This window comes from Molothrus ater, chromosome 6 (assembly GCF_012460135.2).
Source record: "Molothrus ater isolate BHLD 08-10-18 breed brown headed cowbird chromosome 6, BPBGC_Mater_1.1, whole genome shotgun sequence".
NCBI classification, from domain to species: domain Eukaryota; kingdom Metazoa; phylum Chordata; class Aves; order Passeriformes; family Icteridae; genus Molothrus; species Molothrus ater.
Window position 1 is genome coordinate 5,171,572 of NC_050483.2, and position 25,284 is coordinate 5,196,855.

The 25,284-nt window shown below is 41.1% G+C and overlaps 2 protein-coding genes across 5 annotated transcripts in view; one reads left to right on the forward strand and one right to left on the reverse strand.

Annotated features, from left to right (window-relative positions):
- Positions 1–13,233, forward strand: part of IMMP1L (inner mitochondrial membrane peptidase subunit 1) — a 32,241-nt gene extending 19,008 nt beyond the window's left edge. For both annotated transcript variants that reach the window (XM_036385082.2, XM_036385083.2), the window contains exons 5-6: positions 8,468–8,578; positions 13,068–13,233. In XM_036385082.2, the coding sequence (XP_036240975.1) occupies positions 8,468–8,578; positions 13,068–13,136 (180 nt within the window). In that variant the 3' untranslated portion in view covers positions 13,137–13,233. The remainder of the gene's footprint in view (positions 1–8,467; positions 8,579–13,067) is intronic.
- Positions 12,784–25,284, reverse strand: part of DNAJC24 (DnaJ heat shock protein family (Hsp40) member C24) — a 34,762-nt gene continuing 22,261 nt past the window's right edge. For all 3 annotated transcript variants that reach the window (XM_036385087.1, XM_036385085.2, XM_036385086.2), the window contains 3 exons: positions 22,263–22,395; positions 15,062–15,130; positions 12,784–14,202 (listed from right to left, as the gene is read on the reverse strand). In XM_036385087.1, the coding sequence (XP_036240980.1) occupies positions 14,078–14,202; positions 15,062–15,130; positions 22,263–22,395 (327 nt within the window). In that variant the 3' untranslated portion in view covers positions 12,784–14,077. The remainder of the gene's footprint in view (positions 14,203–15,061; positions 15,131–22,262; positions 22,396–25,284) is intronic.

Genomic DNA, 25,284 nt, shown 5'->3' on the forward strand with positions numbered 1-25,284 from the left:
AACTGAATGGTATAAATTAGGCATGTGCTGAAATTACAGTTTAAGTACATAGGTATTGGAGTTTATCTGTAGAACAATAATTAGGGAAATCTTCCTATTTACATGAAAGTATAATGAAATTCCTCTTTTGAATACCTCTATGGTATTACAAAGTTAGTAAAAGATAGTTTTCCTTTTTTTGATATCTGATATGGAATGTGAGCATTAGGCTGGCAGTTTTGCAGGGCTCTTTTTTGGTTTTGTGCTAAATGTACATTTGTAAATAGAAACAAGTGTCTTTGCTGTAATAAACTTTTAAGAATGCATAATGTATTTTTTCTGTATCAGAGGCAATGTGGTATGAACCCAGAAGTTAAACAGGTAAACAACTAATGCTGTATTCAGAACTAGTTTCAGAATGTATTAAGAGATATCTATTTTATTCATTTAACTATACAGTGATTAATGAGGATTAATAAGGAAATTAATCACAGTAAACCCCTGAAATGGTCCTAAAAAAAAAAAAACCACACACAGCTAAAAGATTATTTTTCATATTTAAGCTTTTATTTCCTGTTTAAAAAACTCTTAATACAGGTTTATAATTCAGATTGAGTATCTTATTGCTCTGTTTGAATTTGCTTTAATGCCATTTACTTTAGCTTTAATTTCTTTACGTACCATATGTTCTTGTGCTGCAGGTCCTATTTACAGTGTAAAAAAGTGAGGGCTAAACCATCAGAATCAAACAGCTTATATGTCATAAACCACCAATGTGCTGAGCCTTTGAGGCACTTAAACAAAAGTAGCCCCTAATAATGTCACTTAATAGAGGCAGAGTCTGTAAATAAGGAACTGCCTTGTGCAAGTCCCGGTGATAAAAAGCTGAGATACAAATCCATATCTCAGCAACACCGTGCTGGTGATCAATCAGCCCCCACTAATGCTGCCAGCCTGGCTGCTGGGCCAGTGTTTGCCTTGTGCTGCAGCAAAATGAGCCTTGCCACGGAGATGGCATCTCCTCATCCTGTGGGAGCTCCAGAGCCAACAGAATTCCCAAGATAATGCACCTTGCTGTGTTTGCACAGTGCTGGTAACTCTTCAACAGCTCTTGGCTAATGCAGCAAGAATATGATGTGGGCACTAAGGATAACATAATGTCAAAGCAAATGGCACAGAATCATAATCACAGGGTTTGAATACACTCTGCAAGACACTGAAAAGAGATTTGGTATTTCAGAGCACTCAGTACTGTTGGATAGTCATTTTAAGGTATCCTAAATAGCAATTAAAATAAACCTAATTAAAACACCACTTCTTTTCCCTTTGCTCTAGGCATCTTAATGTTTACACTCATGGTTTAGTAGTTCACTGAGTAAGTTTCAGTAGTTGCTGATATGGAGAATGAGTAAGGTGATTTCTTGCTCCCCCTTAGCTCTAGTGTTCTAGAGGCTCCAGAGAAAGTCATGCCATAATTCTAACCAGCAGCTGTGCTGAAAGTCTGTGGGAGAGGAGAGCTCATTTGGCATATTTGTTGGTTTGCAGATGGCTCTATATCCCACTACAGAGAGTTCATGACTCATGCTTACCTTGAATTTTCTGAGACGTTGTTTTAAATCAAAATTCTGATCTGTCAAAACTAAATTGTTCAAGGGAAAAGAAACACAAAGGATTTTATCAGTCTAATACCCAATATTTCCAGGATTTCTTCCGCTCAAGTGGCTTGGCCTTTGTACCTTTGCAGTTTTGGTTTGGTGATACTTCAAGAACATAGAAGTAGCCACATTTTATGATTCTGTTATTCTTCTGCTCAAAGTTCAGTAACAACTTCTGGGAAGCTGCTCATGATGGTGAAACCAACTCCTTGGGACTCAACTGAAGCTTTTGAGCGCAGGTTTTAGTCTGAGTGTACCAGCTGTGCAGGAGAGGTTCAGGTCCATCCTGATGGAGCTGGCAGACAGGATTCCTTAGCCCTGATGATATTATTTATCAGCCCCTGATCTCCCAGGCTGAACTGCAGATCTGTGAGCACAGGGCACACCAGTGATGGTGATGGGTTCTGTGTTAGAAGCAGGATCTGCACTCACAGGGTTTTGTGCTCTCACACTTTTGGGTGACCCTGTTACATCACCTGTTACCTGGAGAAGAAAACTAAACCCTTCTTAATTATTGCTGTCAGAAAGGTCTCTGCAAACTGTTAAGTAATCTTTGATGGATTTGTAATCAATATTTTCTTCTAAAAATCTAAGGCTAGTAAGAGTCTGGACTGATCAATCACAGGCATATTCTGAATTTTTGTTCAGGAGTTTCTAAATGAAGCTAGGAGATTTGGGTCTGGAAGTTTTGGCCTAAGAACATGAACCAGTTAGTTTTAATTTTAACAGATAATAGTTTTAGAAAAGGAAAGATGACTCATAATTTAAATTTAGGGTTGCAGCTAGAGGTTTTAGAAAATAGATACATAGCTTTTCCAGCTGATTGAGATCTGTGTGTTTAGGAATATAATCTAGATATCAGCATTAAATATTTACAGCAGTAAACAATGCATGCAAGTGTTTGAATTATTCAACACAGTTGAAAACTTTTGGAACAGGTAGAAAATGATACTAAGAGAAACCAGATATTTTTCTCATATTTGACAGATAGTTTTCTCAGATATTTGACTCTATAGACATCTCTGATATGAAAACCTCCCCTATCAAGCTGTGGGTGTAGTGATCAAACCTTTAAAGTTCCATGTAGTCAAGCTCAGGACAGCAGTAGTTACTCCTACATTACACAAAGTTTAGAAGGAGCAGCACTGATGAAACCCCAACCATTGAAATAACCAATGAGTGCTCTGACAAGTCACTGTAACAGCTTACCCACGTTTTTGTTCCAGAACAGCACCCAACTGCTCTGCTTTCATGGCAGAGAAAAATATCTTAAAATGTCTTAGGAATTCAAGCCTAAGTTAATATTCCTTAGTTCCCCTGTGGTGTGTGAGTTAACACTGCAGGTTATGTGATTTTAATACTGGTTAATATTTAATTTCAAAACTTAGGCAAGTCTTCATATCTTACCTTTTTAGAAATCTTCTATTAAAATTACAAATGTCGTTGTAGAGAGAATGAATTCATAATATAAATATGTAATCACAATGAGTTTGATTTCTGTACAAAAACACATTAGAGTTTCACTCTCATCATCTCTAATAACAACCTGGACCAACATCATAATGTCTTCTTTTTTAAATGTGCATTTAAACAAACTGGGTCAAGTACATTATGTCTTATTCATAAGCAGCTTAAACTGTTCAGCAAGTAGAGGGAAAATGCTAAACTCTTTGGAAGTACCTATAAATTTAAGATCATTTATAAATTTATAAATTTAAGGTAAATTAATTCTGTTATATTAAGAAATAGTAAATTCCAGGTCATTCAGCCTTTTAAAGATACATAGAAGATGTTGATTTAACATCTGCTATACTGTTTAAGTTCCAGTGTGGTTTGTACCATTTCATAGCTTTTTTCAGCACAGAAAAGTAAATATAAATTCTTACCCTGATTCTGAAAATGTTGAGCTAATTAATGTAGTTGGGTTTTATACAGATGGCAGCCTTAATATGAACAACAATTATGATAAAACTACAGAAACAGTGCCTGGAGCAACTGGATCATTAAAAAAAGTATTTGTTAAGCATTATTCAGTCTTGGTTCTGAATTAATAAATAAAGGATTAAGGAGTAGTTATGTGAGACTTTAAGTATAGAGTGATAAAACAAACTCCTGCATTTCTATGGTGTATATTTTATCCTAACTAGATGCAATTTACTTAAATAAGGCAATTTAATCAGTATTTAGTAAATTTGTCATTTGATACTGTAGAATCTTTCATCATATTTCACTTTAATCAAGAAAGGTAACACCTGTGGTTTATTCACAAAAGCTCCTTTTGTTAAATGAACACCCGCAGGCCATGAAGCAATTACATTTGTTGCTTGTACCAAAGTGGGAGGCACTTAAATAGACCTTAGTAGGGATAGATGAGAACTTGCAGACTTTATTCTTTTGTCCAGCACTGAGATTAGTTCTTATCATAGCTCAAGAAGGAAGCCTCTGAACTGAAAAGATGGGAATTATTTAAAGTTCTTCTTAAGTTGGAAACTTTGATATTGCTGGAGGTGTGAATACCTGTGACCTTACAAAAGTTCAAACATCTACTCCCAGCTGATTGCATGTGCTGATGTTTTTGGAGATTGCAAGACATTCATGTTTATAAGTGCCCTAAAATCACTAGCAAAAGCTCTCTCAAAACAAAAACCCTAAATCACAGTAGCCTGTTTTCAGTTAGTTGGGTTTGGGGGTATTTTTGAGGCAGATAATTTAGTTCTGTTAGCTTTATTTGCAATACATTGGTTTTCTAATATGTCAGTTAATGCAGCACAGCGTTCTTGTCTCTTGGGTTTGAAGAAAATTGAATAATCAAAGAAAAAAAGTTTGGCATCGTGTAAAGAGACCAAAAGAATATAATTATTTGATGATTCCCTCCCTTTAAGTAAATTAATGTTTTATGCTGGTGAGTATGCATCGAACGCCTGCCCTGTATTTCAGTTCTGCCACTTTAACTGCACCACTGAGTAAACTCCAACAGCTCTGCAAATTTTGCCAGTTTGTCTCAGTGAAAGATGTTTATTTGGGATGAAAAAGAATGAACTACTGCCTCCAGCTCGGTTGTTCCCAGGGATAGTCTTGTTCTTCTGGTCTAGAGCCTGGGGAGGGAGCAGAGGGGTGTCTGATGGTGCCTTTCATTGTCCCACTTTGAAGCAGCACTGCAGATAACCGGTTCTGCCTGAGAACAAGGGAGGTAAATCCTGGGATAATCTGCACAGAACGGGGGCACAGGGGCTGCTGAGACAGAGGGAGTTGCCTGCAGACTGTCAGAGACAGCATTTCACAGCAGCCTGCACTGCTCAGGAGTTGCTGCTTCTGCAGTCCCACTCATTCTGTGAAAATTCAGCTGCTGGGTGTGTGAGACTTTCCCATCTTTAGTTCTGGCCTGTGTGTAGGCAGTTCAGAGATGCTGCCCAGCCCAGGGCAATGCTTTTACCCCTTATCAGTGGGAGTTTGCAGTCACTATCCCTCTGTGTAGTGGGAGCTGTGATTTCAGTGGCACTTCTTGGATGCAGTTAACTTTCTCTGAGAGGTCCAGTGCCTGTAGATTCCAAAATGCAGCCCTGTGAGCTGTCACACAGGTGGCTTTCCCTCTGCCTTGGGGTTTTTGGCAGCAGCAGCACATTGCTGTGCAGGTAATACATTCTTACTAAAAATACAGGGTTTTAACAGCCAATTTTTTTTCTTTGGTGAATATTATTCCCAGCTAGTGTGCTTGCAGAGCTTTGCAGTGTTTCAGATTGGGCCCTGGCCTCTGATACTCCCAAATGAACTATTGCCTGTGAGTAATCCCACTGAGATCAGTGATGTGGTGTAGACGTGGCTTGGTGGTGCATTGAGGATTCTGGCACTGGTCTTTATTTCAAAGGGGTTTATACTACTTTTGGGTTTTGTTTGTTTTTTTTTTAATGAATGATTATGGCATGTCACTGGGATTTGGTTTTACATTTTCCTGTAATTCTTGTGATTTTTCATGTGAAGTGCCTAGATGATGGAGACAATCTACAAAGGTGCATTATCCCTTGATGAATCACACATTGTGACAGTACTCTTAATGCCAAATTCAGAGGTGTAGGGCCCAGTCATACCTTCCAGGGAGAACTGCAAAAATTACCTTAAGTGGTGAATTTCAGGATGTAGGAAGACACTTTACTGCAAATGTTCTACCTGGAATGCAAAACATGAATATCTTGACTAGACAAATAATTATTCCTAGTACTGGAAGTAGTTTAATACCATAGCAGGCAAAGGCAATTTATTTTACTTTTTTGTAATTTTGGAGCTTGGTGAAAATATGGGAAGTGTTTTAGAAAGCTTTTGGATATGCTTGAGTCACGAATGGTTCTTTATTTTACACACTAAAAGATGAGCATCGCATTCTGCCTGTGAACTGGGAGAAGTGAGAAAGCACAGGGACCACAACAGCACAAGGGGAGCTGGCAGGGAAACAGGAGCACATTGCAAGAAGTCATGGTTTTGCAGCAGCATGAAATGTTAGCATGGCTTTTCTCAGTAATTCCAGCTTGTCCTATTTGTGTGTTTGCTGAGGGAGTCTGTCACAGTGGCAGCAGTTTGGTGGCTGACTTGTTATTCCAGTATGTGCTGGAGTTTGCACCAGGAAGGTGGGGTGCTGCCTTGTACTGTTATTTGCACATGGGAAACAAACTCGTGTGAGTGTGGACACAGGGAGTGCTTTGGGTGAATCCACTGAACTAAGTGACCACAAACATCCAACTGCCCTGCTGGACATCCTAAACAGGCTGTGCTCCATGGAATCTTAGAGGAAAACAGCACTGACAGCACATGCTCAGACAGAGACCTATCAAAAACACAAGATGCATATTCTACACAGGTTGTTTGACTCCAGATAGAAGCTTTTGAAAATGTATAAATTGACTTCTGGTTGGTTTTCTTGTTTGCAAAACTGCTTGAGCAGGAGGAGGGCTAAAGTCATGTAGCTGGAACCAGCTGGCCTTCCCAGAGGAAACCCTTTGGTGCATGTGCCAGGAATCTGATCAGTGTACCAAGCAACAAAGGTGGCAGACAAGCTGAACAGGGAATTCCTGTCTGGAAGGACTGGGAGAGCAAGCTTGGCTCAAGTAGTGGAACAGTTAAAAACAAAGGAGGTGGCATTCCTTTATATCTGGGGCAGGAGATGGTACCAGTGGGTTTCAGAAGGGCTTAGGCATTGTTGGGCACCTTCTAAAATGCTGAGGGCAGGCTTTGTGCCCTCTGACACACCTCCAGCACCTTTCCTGGTAGCACAGAAACACAGGGCTGCTTGGGAGGGATGGCCAGGCTCACAGATGCTTTCTGCAGTGTGTTGCATGCTGCCCAAGTGACCTGTTGTGTCTCAGTCCACAGCTGGCACATTTGCCACGGCTCAGCAGAGGGGCTCTGGCAGCAGTGTGCCAGCCTGGGATGCTGCTCTGGTGACAGGCACGTGGCAGCATGGCTAAGCAAGAGCCTCACATGAAAGCCCAGGTTCCCAGGGATGTTACCTGGCCAGAGACCTACAAGCATCACCAGCAGTTTGCTCCAGTGAGGGACCTGCATTTGTTCTTACTGGTTTACAACCTGCCTTTACTCTAGAGTATTGCACTTTGTTTAATCTGCTACCCATGAACTGTCTCTTATGTAGACTATTGTGTTTACAGTGCATGGCTCAATTCTAAAACATTCATGCTACTTGTACTTTGAGTTTCACTTGAAATTGTTTGTTTATTTATTTAGTTTGTTTCCATATGTTTTTCCTCTGAATTGTGGTCATAGTAATGTTTCAAGTAGATACTTCATAGTAATGTTTCAAGTGGATACTTGGTTTTGGAAAAATAAATGTTTAAAGTCCATATTAAATATTCTCTAGATTGAGAATATGTTGCTTCATTTAAATTTTCAGCCTGGTTTAAAATTTAGAAACAAGACCCAATTAGAAATGTAATTATTAAGTATTTTTACTTAGAGTTTGTATCTGAAACATTTTTAAGAAAACATGACAAAATAGTATTGTATGTTCCAAGTAGATATCTTAGTTTAAGACTTGCAGGAGCAACTTTTTCACATATGAAAGCTTCGTACTCTCATTTAGGTAACTATTACAGCTATGTTGCTATTTCTCATTTTGTCATTGAGTCAGCCAGTGAATGCCATGAATCTGTGGTATGTAATATAGTTAATGCATAATATATATGGGCAATGAAAGGTCTTTGTCATATAGTATAAGGTCACCATCATTAATTTTCAAATTATAAAAAGGGATTTGCTGTTTTGTGATCATCATTATTGCAATATAATGTGTTGTGGATTCTGCCTGCACATAGAATGAACTGTGATCTTAATTAGAACTTTGACAAGCCTACTCCGATAAAATGATGAGATTATTCGTAATTGATGTCACAATCAATTACCAGTTAGTTCATCATGAATCTACTAACAGGTCTAGCCTTGGTGCTGGCCCCAGGATGTTGATGAGTGTGTGGCTGCCCTGTTCATGCTGTTACTGCGACAGGAGGGCAGATTTTCAGTCAACATCCTAATGACCTCTTTTGAAGTCTATTAAATTAATGACCCTGTCACATTGGTCTAACCTCTTGCATCTTCATTTTGGGTTTTTTGTTGCAAACCATTGGTTTTTGAGCACATGATAGAACAGATACTTTGGAACACTCCTTCTCATCCCTCTAAATCTGGCAGTGGGTCTTATAGACTCAATAAAATTCAGTTCATTACACAGTCATGAAATACAGAGCACAGAAATCAGGAAAAACACTGTAAGGCAAACTGTGCTTAACACCATTCTGTTCTGGTTTCTTTTTACTTTTCAATCTTGCTTATAGGTGCCTAAAGGACATGTCTGGTTAGAAGGTGATAATCTCAGGAATTCTACAGATTCCAGGTGCTATGGACCTGTTCCTTATGGGCTGATAAGAGGACGCATTTGTCTTAAGGTATGTGAATTTCTGCTATCTAAAAACACTTGCATTAATACATTTTTAATGAGTGGGTGTTAGGTACTGAAACTTGCCTCCCCAGCTGCCTGGCCACAGCAAATGTAAAGGAAAGCATGAACACTCCACCACCTGCTGTAAAAGGATAAATCAACAGTGACGGGTTTTTTGGAGGGAGGACTTTGGAGCAGCACTGAGCATTTTTCACTGCTATGAAAATGGAGTGAATTGTTTTGCAAGCAAATCCAAACATGATAAAACCACAAATGTACACACATACGCTCTACTGCACAGAGGTACATTTCATCCTTACTTTGATTCTCTCTCAGCAAAATGATTTTTCACTGTTGTAGCTCTGTGGTCCAAAAAACAAAATGGAGGAAAAGATTCTCTTTCCAGGACTTGCACATGTAGCCTGGCCTTGCTGCTTTTTAAGCTAAAAAATGCTTTAAATGAATATTGCACTGTATAAACCATCACGGTTTCTTTCTCCTTTTGCTTCAACAATTCTACAACTTCATTTCACACTGAATTATTTTTTGATATTATCTGCGTTATGAATTTACTCATTTACCAAAAAGAAGAAATACAACACAATTTCCTCTCCATCAAATGTTTAATCTAAGAAATAGGGGAGTGTGTATTACACACTTTTGCACCTGCTTTTAGAAAGCTGGATTTAAAGTTGTGCATTCAGAACAATAAAAAAGGTTTTTTCCATATACTTCAACACATCCACAAACCCATAATTTAGCACACCTGTATTACACAGGGAAGATTAGATCTTTCCAATTAGCAAAGCCTTATATCCTTAATTTACAGTATTTATGAACACAATTTGGGACTTTTCAAAAAAAACCCCTTGGAGCTATTGAGCACAATCAGTAATTGTTTTCTAAGCCTCAGACAACAGGGCCCCCTCAGCCCTACTGGCAAATTTTGGGTGACCTCTGTTCCTCCTGGCTCACATTTGCTCTGAGTTCTTCCCTGGTGTTGACTCAGGGCTCTGCCCCTTCTCCTGCTGTCTGCCTTGCCCTGGACACCAGAGGGGAAAAGGCTGGTTCCCAACAGGGCTATTTTTATGACCCAAGTTTTAGCTTGAATTATTGACTGCTAAGAGACAAAGGATGCTAATCTGCTGACAGTCCTCTAATGAGAATGTGGCAGTAATAATGCAACTGAAAAAAGCACTTCTCCAAGCTGGTGCACAGGTATAGAAAAGCTGCTGCTGTTTACTGCTTTAATGTTAGCAAATACTGGATATATCAAGAACCTGTGTGTATGGACAGCCAGAATCAGTCACAGTATCTCTCCACAGCAATAGATTTTGTGTCCAGCTGGTGCCCTGACAAGGAAGGTGTTTGAGAGACCTTAATGAAGTGAAGGACAGGACTGAACCCTACGCCAACTCTGTACAATGAGTGGAACTCACAGATAATTCACATTGAAGCACTGCTTTAAGACTCCTGAACACTGTCTGTTAAAAAAATATTATGCAATCACTTGATACTTAATCAAAATAATTTAACCAGATTTCACAGGCAGTTGTTTAATGACAATGGCATAGAGTAGTGAGTATTCAAGTTTTTGTGGGATTTAAGTATATGGTGCCTAACAAAAGCAAAAATTAATTTGTTCTTCAAATGAGTGTTTCTAACAGGTTCTTTATGATACCTCATAAGTGATGTTGCTCCTGTGTGCTGCTGCTGCACACTGCAGTGCAGGGCAGCAGGTACAGCCTGCACAGGGCTGGCTGGCCACTGGCCAGGAAACCTCTGAGTGCTTTTAGTGCAGCCTGCTGCAGCTTTGGCTTCTCTTCCATCCAACACTTTTTACTGCCTTCAGAATGGAAGTTTTTGTGTCTTTGAATTACAGTGGATTTTGGAGGAGCAGATGTAACAGTGCCTTTCAGTGCTGTTACTTTTTTAGGAATGGACACAAAAAAACCCCAAATATAATTTGGAAGTCGGGGATTTCAACAGAAGAGAGTGAGTTTAGCCAGCCTAACTGGCTGCATTTGTTTAGCCAACCTATTCTTGGCAAAAATGAATGTTTATCTGAAGTTTAGACCAAGGGTTCTCAGTCAGTGTTGGAGCAAGCAGTTTTTAACCCTTACAGAAATACCAACACCTGATTCTTGTCCTGCCACTCCAAACACAAGGTCATGCCATAAAGGGCTGCTGAAATCAAAGCAGCTGCAAATTCAGGAAAAGCACTGGGAATCCCACTTAGAACTCATGCTTCATCCTGTCCTAGGTAGGATATCCTGTGCATTCCCTGATTTAGGCTCCATGTCACAACTAGACCTGTGGTGTATCTTCAAAAGAGCTAGTTAGCCCCATTTATGCCCCGTCCATCAGATCAAATCTATCTATGTAGGCCAAAGCAGAGAGGGCAAAGAGCTGCTAATTGGAAGAGCCAGTCTGAATGAGCAAGTCACAGTCAACTTCTGTCAGAACTTTAAAGACAGAGTGGCATGTCTTTGTTTTACAGAGGAGAGCTTTCCATCTCTTTCCAAGCACCAGTATTGTTTCTCAGGTTCTCCCTGCATGCAGGCTAGATAAAACATCATTTTCATTCTAACTCTACCACTAAGATTACTGTGACAAATTTCAAACTATGCTGTCAAAGCAACCTTTAAAGCTAATTTGATTACTTTCACTGAAAGAAAGTCAAGTTGCAGTAGGTGTGATTTGAGTTGCCTGAAATGAGATTTGTGCTGGAGTGCACAGACTAAAAAACTACCTTCTCCAGGCCTTTACTGAGATCAACTTAGATTTGTTATATGGGATATTTTTCTTTCCTTTTACTTCTGCTCGCCTTCAGGGCCAAACAAAGACTTGACACCCAGCCTGCAGCCAGCACAGGCCCTCTGGACAGCTTTGAAATCTGCAGCTCTGCTGCTAACCAAGATCACAAATACCCTTCTGTTGTTGGCTTGTATCTGTATTTTTGTGAGGAACTTAAAATAGCTCACTGATCAGCACAGAGACAAGACATCACCTCTGTGGTTCTGTGTCACAGCTGTTCCTCCTGCTCCTCCCTGACTGCACATGCCAGAACCACAGGAATTGTCTGAGATCTTGCACAAGAGCCTTTTCCTGATGCACAGCCCTTGAGGTCCCGAGCATGATTGTCCTTCTGCCTTCCTGATGGGGCACAGTGCTGCCAGGGGCTGCCAGAGGGCACAGCCCCAGCCAGGAGAGAGCTGCTGCTGCTGCTGCTGCTCCTGCCAGGCCTGTCCTGAGCTGCCTCAGCCCCTCCTGGCACAGCCTTTGGTGCTGGGGACACATCACAGGGGTAGAAATAACTGAGCCTTTGCCTGTGCTTCCTCTTTTAAACGAGACAATTACTCTTTCACTCCACACAGGGAGCAGCAAAGGCTCCTTCTTCTGTGCTCTGGCTGCTCCATGAACTCAGGATTGCTCTTAGGTTGCTGTTCTTATACCTTAAGATCAAATTCTAAGGAGAAATAAGTGAGATAACCAAAATACTGACAGATGCTTTGGGAACAAGGTAGCAGCCCACCTTTCACTGTCTAGGCTGCTTCACCCTGGGCAGGGGCTGTGCAAGTTTTATGGGCTTAGAATCACAGAGGGCATCGATTGTTCAGCCTCATCTTTGCCTTCTTCCTGCTGAGCCCCTTGTGCCATCTTTGAAAGAGACACAGACATTCAAGGGAGACAAAGGACAATGAATAAATGAATGTCCTTGCTTTCCTGTTGCTTTTTTTTTTTTTTTTGCATCCAAGACCATCCTACATGTAATTAATGACTGTGCAGAGCAAAGTACTCCTGGGAGCATTCAGTACATGAACAGCTCCACAGGTAATTTCTGGAGAGAAATTTGTTTATTGGCCAGCTTCACTCTCTGACACCTGTACTTGGTGATGAGTTGTGCTCTTTTGGAAATAACTGTCCCTTCTCAGAGAGCTTCATCCAGACCCTGGGTGGTGCCAGGCACTCCACCCCTTCATTCCTGATTAAGTTTGTTTAAGTTTACCTGTAGCCAACAGATCTTTTTTTTTCCAAGGTTTGGTATTTCCAGTTCAAAGGCCCATCTTGAAAATACAAATAAAATAAAAATACACCTCACCACAGGGAGGTCCATGTATGTGGTACTTTTACTTGTGGACCAAAACCCACATACCCGGTCTTTAAAGTCATGAAGAGCTTTAAAAGCTAGAAAACACTGAATTGGGAAGATGCTCTTTAGGAACATATTTATTTCCAAGGGTGAAAAAAGCAATGGAATTCATGAGGCTCTCCATAGCAAAGCCTATCTCCTGTATCAATGGTAAGATTCACACTATGGAACGATTCCCTGTAATACACAGAATTTATTACTCTAGTAAGAGAAGCACATCAGTGAGCAAAGTTCTTCCCAAGAGAGAAAAAATTATGATGTTTATGAAATGATTCCAATAACAAATGAAACACTGAACTTTGGATTGTGATTAAATCTCTTGTAACTGTTCTTTATTTTACAGATATGGCCTCTGAACGACTTTGGATTTCTACGTGCAAGCCCCAACGGCCACAGATTTTTTGATGATTAAAAGACTTATGTACTATTGACAGTTTTCATAGTATTTTCTACTAAAATGAATGGAACTATTTTTGCTTAGAATAAACACAAATATTACTTGACAAAGATACCTCTTTCTGAGATTACACCTAACTTCAGAGTGGGAATGATACACTTGTGTCATCAACAAAAAATTATGCGCCTGCCATCAGCAGGTGGTGCCAGGGATGGCACTGAACACAGCACCAGTGGGGTTCCAGACCTGCTGGTGGGGTTTCCTCTGACTGCCCAGTGGGGTCAGAGCACAGCTTCCTCCTTAGCTGTCCTCTCAGGAATGATGACTCCATTTGTTCTGACACGGAGAGCCTCAGCCCAGCACGTGCTCCTGCTCCAGGTGATGCCACTGTCATGGGCAGGCACAGCCACTGCTTCCAGCTGCCAGCCTCTGCCTCCTCCTCCTAGGCCCCAGCCCCTGAGAGGATTTCATGAACTTAAATATTTAGCTTACAAATGGAAAATGTTCCTGTTTTCCACTGCTGAACTTTGCTCCTCATTATCTTCAAAGCGTTCTCACATCTGTGCCTCCTGATTGAATTTTGTCATCTGAGCTGTTACAAGGATTTAACCTGAGAAGAAGGGCCCAAGAGCTGCTTCAGACTGAAATTGGAAAAAGCTACTCTGTTGTTTGCTGGGGAAGAAACCTTTAGATCAGGAGATGCATTCCAGTTGTACAAACTCCTGTTCTGGGTTGGAGGTGTTGAGTAATGAGCTCTTCAGCTGCAGAAGGAGAATCCCAGCCTCATGTCTGCAGAGCTGTGTGAGCAAAAGGGCACTTTTCATTTTTAACCCTGAATTAACTTGTTCTTGTAGTGCCCCCCTTTTCTTTAACATATGTTTCTTTAGCAGATTCTGTCACTTGTTTGTCCAGTCTTTTGAAAAGTTTGTAACACTCAGTGTGCTTCACTGAAACAATCATTGCAGGATCTCGATAACAAGTGAACATGTGTCACAACAAACCAAAGATACATCTTTGGTTTCACTCTTGGAGACACTGTAATTCCCACCACATCGACAGGACAGAGTGTAGAGTTGTTCATCTGCCAAAAAAGAAAACATAAACACCTTTAGTGCTGGAGAAGAATCAAGAATTTATTTGGAATTTTCTTCACAAAGCTGCTCTTAGTAACAAATAACCTTCCACTGCTGGGTTATAAGTATCAGTAGCTGTGCTACCATTTGTAGCTCAAAAAATAATCTCAAAATGTTTCAGTGATTGAGGTATTCTTACACTAAACAACGAGGGCCAATGGAGTCTCTTCAAAAAAAAAAAACCAAAAAAACCCCAAAAACTGCAGTAATAACAAGGTGCACAGTCTGATGATACTAAAAGAAAAATCTAAGTGGTGTTAGTCATATAGATCAAGGATGCTTCCAAAACAGGCTGCTAACCCTGGTTAGGAACCAAAACAAAAAAAAAAAAGGAAAGTGGGATCTTTCCCCTCACAACTTAAAAAAAAGGTTAAAAAATAAAAATAAATATCAGCCATTTATTCCAAAAAACAATTAAACAAGAAAAGCCAGAGCAATAGACAGGAGGGAAGGAACAGTGGCAGATGAAAAAAGAAACACAGGCATTCTACCATCACAGAAGGGCAAGAACATGCACAAGAGATATGGGAAAAATCTATGTACTCTCAAGGATACAAGAGGAGAGCTGGGTGAAAAGTGGTACTGCAAGTGAGGGTGGGGAGAAATGCAAATGGAATGGAAAACAAATGTAACAGAAAATTAAATTCTAATCCAGGTAATCTCAGAGAGCAAAACAGCTTTGTCCCAGGAAATACAGCAAAACCAGCACTTAAAGTAAGGAAACAATGGTGCAAGATTCAGAAAAAAAGAGAAAACATTAAGAGGGACAAAGAAAAGCATTAGGAACCAGCAGCAAGGCACTCATACCTTCATTCCAGGACATGTCCTCAAGATAAATCTGTTCATGAAGTGGCCATTCTTTTGTCAGGTTATCTTCTGTAAAGCAAACATGACAGATGCTCAGTCTTTGCTGAGAAATTAATGGGTTTATTATATACCTAGCAGTCAATGTGGTCCCTACCAGAGTCCTGCCTAGACCACTGTATCACTTCAAAATGGACTTCTCTAAAATTTGAGTTTTCCATAGATCTGCATAAGCTGGAACATGTTCTTTTGTAGGCAGGAGAAATAAATGGTGACAACAAATTACCGAATTAAGACCCTTAAACCAGCACTTGTGTGAAATTAGGGGCAAACTTCTGTTTTGATGTAGGTGCCTTTCAAAAGCTGGCTGTAACTCCAAGTCCACGAGCTGAAATGGTGAAGGTGAACCTGTACTTTTCACAGATTTGTGGGACCTCTCAAGATCACCTATCAAAGCCTCCTGCACCCACAGGGCAGCTGGAACAAGCTGACCAGGATTTTAAATATCTCCACAAATGGAGGCATCTCAGTATCTCTCAGGCAATCCCATTCCTGGAGAAGGAAGAAGGAGAAGCCAAATAAAAACCTTCCAATAAGCACCAAAGGCATGTTGTGTGTGAGAACACCACTAGATTCTTGCAAAGGAATAAATCCTGCAGAAGAAATAAGTCCTGTAAAAAACACTTGTAGGGGAAGACCAGTCCAAGTGCTCTTTTATGAGAAAGAGTCTCTGAGCACAGAAAGAAAGTCAAGTTCTGGCCTGTACCTGAGAGATCTGTTGCCATTTGATCCCCCAGACTCTTCCAACATTGAGTCCAGCATGAAATGAAAAGTGTACAACATCTAAAGGTAACAAAGAACTGAGTCAGACAACTTCTTCCAGAGCTTCCTACTTGGAATTACTGAAGCAAGATTTCTCTCAAAACTTTTATAGGATTGGTGGTGGAGGTCTGGGTCATGTCTCGCTGCTAGAAAGTACAAAAAGGGCAGATAAGCCACCTGAAGAGAACTGGTACAATGCAAATTCATGAGCTTATCATACTTCAAGTAAAGTAACTGTGAATCCTAGAACCACAGCATCATTTATGCTGGAAAACACCTTTGAGATCATTGAGTCCAACCGTTCAAGTAATGAAGAAGCAGCTGAGGAAAAGTCTGCTCTCTCTTCTATTCCAAACATGGCATAATACAAAGCCCAGGGAGCAGAATTTCAACAAAGCTTTTCTAATTCATCCCTGCAATTGTAATTTTGAAAATAAAAAAAAAAAATTAAAAAATCAATGGGCAAGAATAATCCTCCTCACAATTCCCAGGCTGAACAGATTGTTATTCTCCATCTGATGCTCAGATCCTGAAGGATCAGGCACAGCATCTCCAGCAGAGCAAGGCAGGGATTGTCCTGCTCTGCTCTGAGCTGGGGTGGCCTCACCTCGAGTGCTGGGGCAGTTTTGGGAGCCACAACATAAAAAAGAGATGAGGCCATTAGAGACCATCCCAAGGAGGCCACGGGAAGGGGAAGGGCCCTGAGGGGGAGGAGTGTGAGGAGCTGCCGAGGGCACTGGGTCTGTTCAGCCTGGAGGAGACGGAGGTCAGACCTCATGGTGGCCTTCAGCATCCTCACCAGGGGCAGGGCAGGTTCAGGCCCTGATCTCTGCTCTGTGGGACAGGGACAGCACTCAGGGAATGGCTGGAGCTGAGGCAGGGCAGGTTCAGGCCCTGATCTCTGCTCTGTGGGACAGGGACAGCACTCAGGGAATGGCTGGAGCTGAGGCACTGGGTCTGTTCAGGCCCTGATCTCTGCTCTGTGGGACAGGGACAGCACTCAGGGAATGGCTGGAGCTGAGGCAGGGCAGGTTCAGGCCCTGATCTCTGCTCTGTGGGACAGGGACAGCACTCAGGGAATGGCTGCAGCTGAGGCAGGGCAGGTTCAGGCCCTGATCTCTGCTCTGTGGGGCAGGGACAGCACTCAGGGAATGGCTGGAGCTGAGGCACTGGGTCTGTTCAGGCCCTGATCTCTGCTCTGTGGGACAGGGACAGCACTCAGGGAATGGCTGGAGCTGAGGCAGGGCAGGTTCAGGCCCTGATCTCTGTTCTGTGGGACAGGGACAGCACTCAGGGAATGGCTGGAGCTGAGGCACTGGGTCTGTTCAGGCCCTGAGCTCTGCTCTGTGGGACAGGGACAGCACTCAGGGAATGGCTGGAGCTGAGGCAGGGCAGGTTCAGGATATCAGGAAAAGGTTCTTCCCCCAGAGGGTGTTTGGGCCCTGGCACAGCTGCCCAGGGCAGTGCTCACAGCATCAGCCTGACAGAGCTCTGGAAGGGTTTGGACAATGCTCTCAGGAACAGGGTGTGATTCTTGGGGTGTCCTGTGCATGGCCTTCACTGATCCCCCTAAGTCCCTTCCAACTCAGCATATTCTATGACTGTGATTTTATGAAGTCTGAAATCTGGTTATCTCAAAAACCAAAAATTTTTTATTAGTACTCTTGACTTCCCACATAATCCAGTACCAGCTCTTGTCAGGCAGCTTTGCACACTGCATTTATTTGCCTGGCTGGTTCAAGCAGGAGGAACATTTTCCAGAGATGAACAAAGCTTTTTTATTTTCTAGGTCTCCTACTAAACTAAAAACATTACCCAGCCTAATACACTTTGAGACAGCAGAAACAGAGGAAGCCACTTAAAAAGAGAAGCACAGCCCAGTCTGAGTTTGCAAGCAGAACATCCAACCCAATGGCTCTCAGATTTCTTGTGCCGTTCCTTATTTCATCTGTGTCACTGTTATTAAAACCATGGCTCCTTGCTGGTGCTTGTCTGAAGCAAAGTGGTGTCCCATTTTCCCTGCCAGCCCCAAGGAGAGTGGGAATGTCCCAGTGCTGAGTTCTGTGTTGTCTGCTCAGGCTGTAAAACTCTTTGTACAGAGCTGTCACTTCTGAAACCCACCCTGAACATCCTGGGGGAAATGTGAGGACCAGAACTTGTGAAACAAATTTTAATTCCCTGCAGCACAGCCTGCCTGGCTTTGCCATCTATTGGATTTGTCTGACAACAAGAGGTGAAAGGATTCTGCAGCTCCATTGTCTCAACTGCAGGATCTAAGAAAACACTGGCAGGCTCATCAGAGAGGTTTATGAGCCTGCAATTCAAAGAGATTAAAAGGAAAAATCTACTGAGATTCTTTCAGGCTACAGAACAACATTAAATAACTATTAGCAGCTTGGTTCAGTAAAGCTTTACCAGAGCCCTTGCTGGGTCATTCAGAAATTGTAAAAGAGGAAAGGTATTTAAGTTTCACTTGGAGATACAATAAATATTTCTTGGGCTATTTAAGGCTGAGTTTTAGGGAAAAGGGTTGCAAGCAGTAAATGGAAATTCAACCCTTTTAACAGTTTATGGTTATAGTAATAATAGTCATAATACTTGAAAGATTTTTCTAGCTCTTTATCAGGCATACATACTTAGGATTGATTCTTTTTTCAAACCAAACACAATTAAACTTCAAGATATGTACTGTCAGTCAAATACTGTTGACAGTATCTACTCTGCATAAAAATCACCACATACTCACTGGATGCTTTCACAAGTTAATTTTTTCAAATAGGCTTTTCAGTTTTAAATCAATACTTAAATTTGAGTCTTTTCAGACTCTTCTGACTTTCCTGAGTCTTTTCTTAGCTGCTGTCTCAAGTTAAAACAATCACACTTACTTTAATTTCAAATTTTAACAAAGTCACGTGAAGAATTTTCATAACAAAGAGATGCAGAAATACCAAAACAATCCTGCTGCACTTGTTGCAGATGAGATTTAACTCCAGAGAGTTCAAAGGCTTGTGCTCCAGCTGAGGGGCTGCAGCCACAAATCCATGGCTGGAGAAGGAACATCCACTTCAGTCACACACAGAGCATAACTGGCAGATCACTGCTATTGTCAGCAAAGCCTGCATCAATGACCAGGTACTACAAAATGAGCTGGTTTACACTAAGTACAACTCTCCTGTTGTTTTTTTGCCCAGAGCAGCTCGAGAATCTCCACCCTTGGAGACACTGAAGCCAGGCTGAGCAACTCTGAGGACTGGCTTGAGGTAGGAGATTGATCTGCACAGGGTGGCCCGGGAAGGTTCTTCCAGCCTCTGCGATTCTCTGATTCTGTTGAGAAGTTTTTCTTCTTTCCAGCTGGGTCACAAAAGCATGAACTTATGGGGTTCAGGGGATTTCTAATGAGAAAAATGTGAAATGGGTCTTATCCACACAAAAAACTTTTGGTAATTATCAGTCAAGCTTGATTTTAATTGCATGTTCATCTTTTTTAAGTGGGGTATCAAACAAAGAATGGAAAAATCTAAGAAGAAAATCTAATAACAAAAAAAAACAAGTCCATTCTTCATAGGTAAATTGTTATGCAGGTTTGTTTTTTTTTTTCCATCCCCCAAATTTTTCACAGGGACTGTAAGCAAAAGATTCACCACCACAAAAAGGTATTCTTATATGGCAAAACAACGAATTGGAAAAAATTTCAGAAAACATACAAAAAGGCAGTTCTCATAGGATTTCCAGATCAGAAAAAGTTGGATAAGTATTTGAGTCTAACCTCTGAACAGTTTGTGGTTTGTCCCTTCCCCTTTAATTCTATGGCCTGAAGGCACCAAAAATTAGGAGATTATTGAGAAACCGTCATAGAAAAGCAGTATTAAGATATAAAAGCACATTCACTTGTAATTCTCAACAATTCTAACAAAAAGAAAAAAAACATTGAGCCCCACAGAATTTCATCTCCTTGGAACTTCTCTGGCTACTGAACTGCTGAGCCAAGTAGTTCAGATGTAGTTAGTGTAACACAAGAAGGTACAAACAAACAAACGATCTGTGAAATGAGGAAAGGACTGCAGTGCAAAGGGTTTCCTGCTGGTGGGCAGCCACACTCACACACACACACAGAGCCATCCTTCAGATCCTGCTCCCTGGCCTTCCTCTGCACCTTAACTTGCTGCATTCTCTCTCTCATCACTATTCCCCTTGGCTGCTGCCTCAATCCCTTTGTTTCTGTCAGCCTTTATGGCACTGTCTACGGATTTGTCTGGAATCGTGGCTGCAGAAGCAGCTTGACAGGCATTCAGAGGAGGAGAATTTACTTCCCCATCATTTTGCTGCCAGGGAACATGCTGGAAAGAATGCAGCAGCACTGCACATGTGTGTCAGGTGTGGCTGAAGCACAGGGGGCCTGGGAATGGTACCCTCTGTGCTAAAACAGAATGTCCCAACACCCAACACCTGCCTCAACAGAGGTGCAGCCTGATTCCTTCATTTACCAAGTCTTTCATGCACAATCTTGAGATGGCTTTTCAAAGAACTCATCTGGATGCAAAAGAATCTCAGAAAATGTAGATAATCTTCAAATTACAGTCAAGACTAATTTATAGATTAAGGACATATTTGTATGTCCTTAAATCCCAAGGGAAAACAAGATCCTGATGTAGCTCTCTGCTCCAGTGGATGAACCTGACCCAGGCAAAATGGAACTTCATAGTCTGAATTTAAGCTTTAGGTAAAACTCACCAGATGCTGAAAAGATTCCCAACCTAAGCTCTAGTATTTCCTTTTTCCTCTGCACGTACAATTTGTGAAAAGAGAAGGCACAACCAATATTACAATGGTAAGAGTACAACAGCATGAGAGTGCTGGGCAGCAGAAATTCCTGTTCTGACATCACCTTCAGGCATTTAAAAAATAACTTTGAGATGAAAAAATTATTTAAGTCTGATCTTAATATTGTTTACATTACAAATAGAACAAGATCCAATTTTTTTCCATAAAATACCTATTCCACAACTCTGTTTTCACCCCTCCCCCTCTCTTCCCAAAGCCACATGAAGTCTGAAATACAAGGTTATTGTGGTGGTTTTGTATGGGAGGCATTCACAGAAGTGATGAGCCACGAGAAATGTCCTAGAAGTTTTGTTTTGATTCTAATTACTTTTTCTTCTGGTTACTGTTAATAAATTTTTCTTTATACCTTGAAAAGTTTCAAGCCTACTTTACCTTTCTCCTAATCCTATATCAAGGAAATGAGTTGGTGAATCCAGTAGTGATTAACCAACACTAAACCCACCCCACTCATTAGTAGATAACCAGAGAAATCTCGAATTAACAAACCAAACCCACTGCAGTCCTTTTAGTGGAGAATTCCCCCTGTGTATCTCCAGCACCCTCTCTACCCTGCAGTGATGCCACGGTGCCTTTGTGTGTCTCTGAGCTGTGGGGAGTTAAAAATCAGCACGAGGGCCAGGGGCTGATGGTGTGCCAGGGCACAAAGCAGGAATTCAATAACAAGCTGCACAGACAGTGGCCTTTTATCAGCACATTCCGCAGTGGTGGTGGCTCCACGTCAATGCTGGCCCCAGTGTGTCACTGCAGAGTGCCACCGAGTGTTTTCCCCACGGGCAAGCCACTATTATTGACTCCCCCCATTAACATGGAGGGTGGATATACATTTATTGAAGGTTCTAATGGAAGGCTGAGGGACTCCTATCCTGAGGCCAGAGCAGAAAGACAGCCTATCACTTCATGTAATGGTAGCCCATGTGTGACAGACCTGACCTACATTTCCCCCCTTTCCTTCTCACAACAGCCTGTCACTGTTTTAAGAAGCTATTTTCTGAGAGCTATAAAAAGGAATGCGTGCTAAAGCTGCCTAGTTAATATGTTATATTGAAATATTATTTACAAACCTGCTTTAGAAAGGCTACTTTAGACTGTGGATGAATTATGAATGCTACCTAACACCCACAACGTGTCCTAATGGTTCTGGTTATAAATTCATACACAAAGAACACTAGGTGTAGATGGATTAATACTTACATCTAAAACACTGCAACAAAACGGAGCATAAAACTTAAAATTAAGAATAATTAATGAAGCTACCTTTCTAAAATAAAAAGGGCTAAGGTCTGCAATCAGTATAAATTCCATAATAATTCAAACTATCAGGAAGAATGCCCCCTAACGTTTTGTTGGAAGTCATTCTGTGTTTTCAGCAGCTGATGTATGTGTAGCTCAAGCTATAAATAATGGATCCACATCTGAAAGTAGGACAGGAGTGAAAGAAGCATTCCGTTCAGCATTTTAAAACACCATCTCACTACCACTCCCAGCCCCTGGCTTAAATAAAGAGCTGCTGCCACTCCAGCACTCCTTGGCAGGAACCTACCACGCTGCTGCAGGTCATACTCCTGTTTTGTCTCCTCGTTGCCCAGAACTTTCCAGGCCTGGTGGATCTCCAGGAACCGCCGCACGCGCTCCTCCGCCTCCGCCGTGCCCGCCGCCTGCTTGTCGGGGTGGTACTGCCAACCAAAAACAACAGGACAAAAAGGTTTGGGGGGCTGAGGGTGAGCAGGCTGGGAGAGGAACCTTCCATGATGCTGATCTCATACTCAGCTAGGAGGACACAGGAAAGGAGAAGGGCTAAGCTGAGGAGCCAAAGGAAGGGAGGTGGCGGCGCTGGGCACAAGAGGAACCTGCCAGTTTGATTATCCCACTGGAAGGGCAGCAGAGCCACCAGTGGCACGAGTGTCACCGTGTGCACTGATGGCATTTTCTGGATAATTTGCTGATGGAATCACTGCCCTTATGGACAATTTACCTAGAGAAACAGAAATAGGTACACACAGGGGACCATGACACAGAGACAAGAGGAGGTGCTGGCAGCTCTCGTGACACTCCGCAGAGCTAAACGTATTTAAACACAAATGTAAACACAGATTTAAAATGAAAAAAAAAATTAAAAATATTTAAACATAAAGACAGATTTAAACATAAGCACCAATCACTGGCCTTATGGACAATTTACCTAGAGAAACAGAAATAGGTACACACAGGGGACCACGACACAGGGACAAGAGGAGGTGCTGGAGGTGCTGGCAGCTCTCATGACACTCCGCAGAGCTAAACATATTTAAACACAAACATAAACACAGATTTATAATTAAAAAAAAAATAAAAAATATTTAAACATAAGCACCAATCACTGGCCTTATGGACAATTTACCTAGAGAGTGACTAGAACAAACAGAAATAGGCACACACAGGGACAAGAGGAGGTGCTGGCAGCTCTCGTGACACTCTCCATAGAGTTAAACATATTTAAACACAAATTTAAAATTAAAAAAAAATATATAAACATAAACACAGATTTAAACATAAGCACCAATGTTTAGTTAAAGCGATTACAGATCAATTGAATGCTGCATTACACGTGCCTAGCTTTTTTAGGATTTAAATGGTAAATAAAATATACATGATCAAATATAATTTATACTACATGTAATTCTACTTTTGAAAATATGCCTGAACATCTTTCATTTCTTCCAGTTCAGTGAATCAATAGCCCTTCCAAATACTTAAAATCATGGATCACTGGCTACAAAATTGTGTCATTTTCGTTAAGAAATGATTATTCAAGGACATGGTTATTCAAGAAATCCCACGTTAAACAGGCAATAATAATTAAAATGGTAACACGTTTTCTTTCTCATTTGTGCAGAGCAGAGGATTCTGACTTGAGTGGTTCCAATGCCTACTGAAAAGGAACCCTCAAAACTCCATCTTCCTGTAGCTTTAATTCATCTCCAGTAATCTCTTTTTCTGCTACTCTAAATTGCTCAGTAGATGTGATGGAGCAACAGGGAACAGCATTTAAGTTGAGAAAGTTCCAAGATAATCAATATAATATAATATAATATAATATAATATAATATAATATAATATAATATAATATAATATAATATAATATAATATAATATAATATATAATATGTTCCAATATAATCAGGCCTACCAGCTGATAACTGTGTCATAGACCAAGTTTTCCCTTATTCTGAAGCTTTAAGTGCCCTTTATACCAACATCAGCTGGGGCACTGAAATGTGATGCAGGTTTTAAGATGTACAATACCTGCTCTATAAGTGATTAAGCAGATTTCTGATTAAATGATCTGAGCTTATAATTCATTTTGGAAAGGAAAGAATATTAGTAACGTGTGTGGCTGACAAAATCCCAAATGTAAAGGAGCACTTCTCCTGGAGTCTGTTTGCTCACTGATGGATCCGTCATTGGCACTGATGGGTGTTATCAGTGATGATGAGATATCAGTACATAAATTAGTGATCAGTAATGATCAGTTATCAGTACATAAATCCCCTGTACAACAACAGCAGGGATGGCAGAGCAAAATGCTTCCACCTCAGGTTTTTCACAGGTGCTTTTGCACACACACAGGTGGATGTCCCTCCAACCTCACATATGTACTAAATCCTGGTTTTGTTCCACTTGCAAGTCCCCTGTGCATTCAAGACTCAAGACTACCTTATAGATTGCTAAAAATACAGCTGAAGAACACTTGTGATCCATAAAGATTCCTCCCTTTTCTATCTCATCAAGTGAAGATGGCAAAATTCTAAGGTGCAAACAAAACCCAAAATCTTGGTCATTGCATGAAATCATTGTATTCTATATAGACAACTGCTAGGTGTTTGGATTGGCCACAAAGTCCACACCTTCTCAGATCAGTGTCTTAGAAATACAGAGAAAAGTTACTGACTGACTGCCCAAAGCAGACTCAAGCATACTGGCTTCTCTCCTGCCAACAGTGTTGAGAAAACACTCCCACAAAACTGGTCACACTTTCCCTTTGCTGCACCAAAACCTTGTCTGACTGAGAAATGATTCTGAACTATACATGAAGGAGACAGCCAAATACAGGAAGCCACACACTACAAAAGTACTGTGGAAAGAGAATAATTGATGCAGAAAATTAATTATTCTTCAGATTTAACACATAGCCCTTAACTCCTTTCCTACAGATTTGGGAAATTTAGTTTCTGCAGCATGTGCAATTTTATGGTCTCCATGCCTTCTGAACCTATTTGCTTCTTCCTCTCTTGGCCTTTCTCACCTAATGCCTTTAGCAAACTACATCTACACTAAGAAAAAATCCTCAAACATCAGCTCTTTTATTCTAATACTCCTCTTATTCTTTTCTTTTATTCCAGTGACCCCATTTCATCTGGATTACTGTTATGCTCTTACTGACTTATTTTCCCACTCTCTAGCTCGCTAATCAAAATCCAGGAATTTGTCTGCAGCAAAAATCCACTCTTGATTCAACTGCCTTGCTCTTCCCTCCCCATGAGAGCAAACAAAGTGTCTCTCTCCAGTTGTTTTAGACTCTGTTCA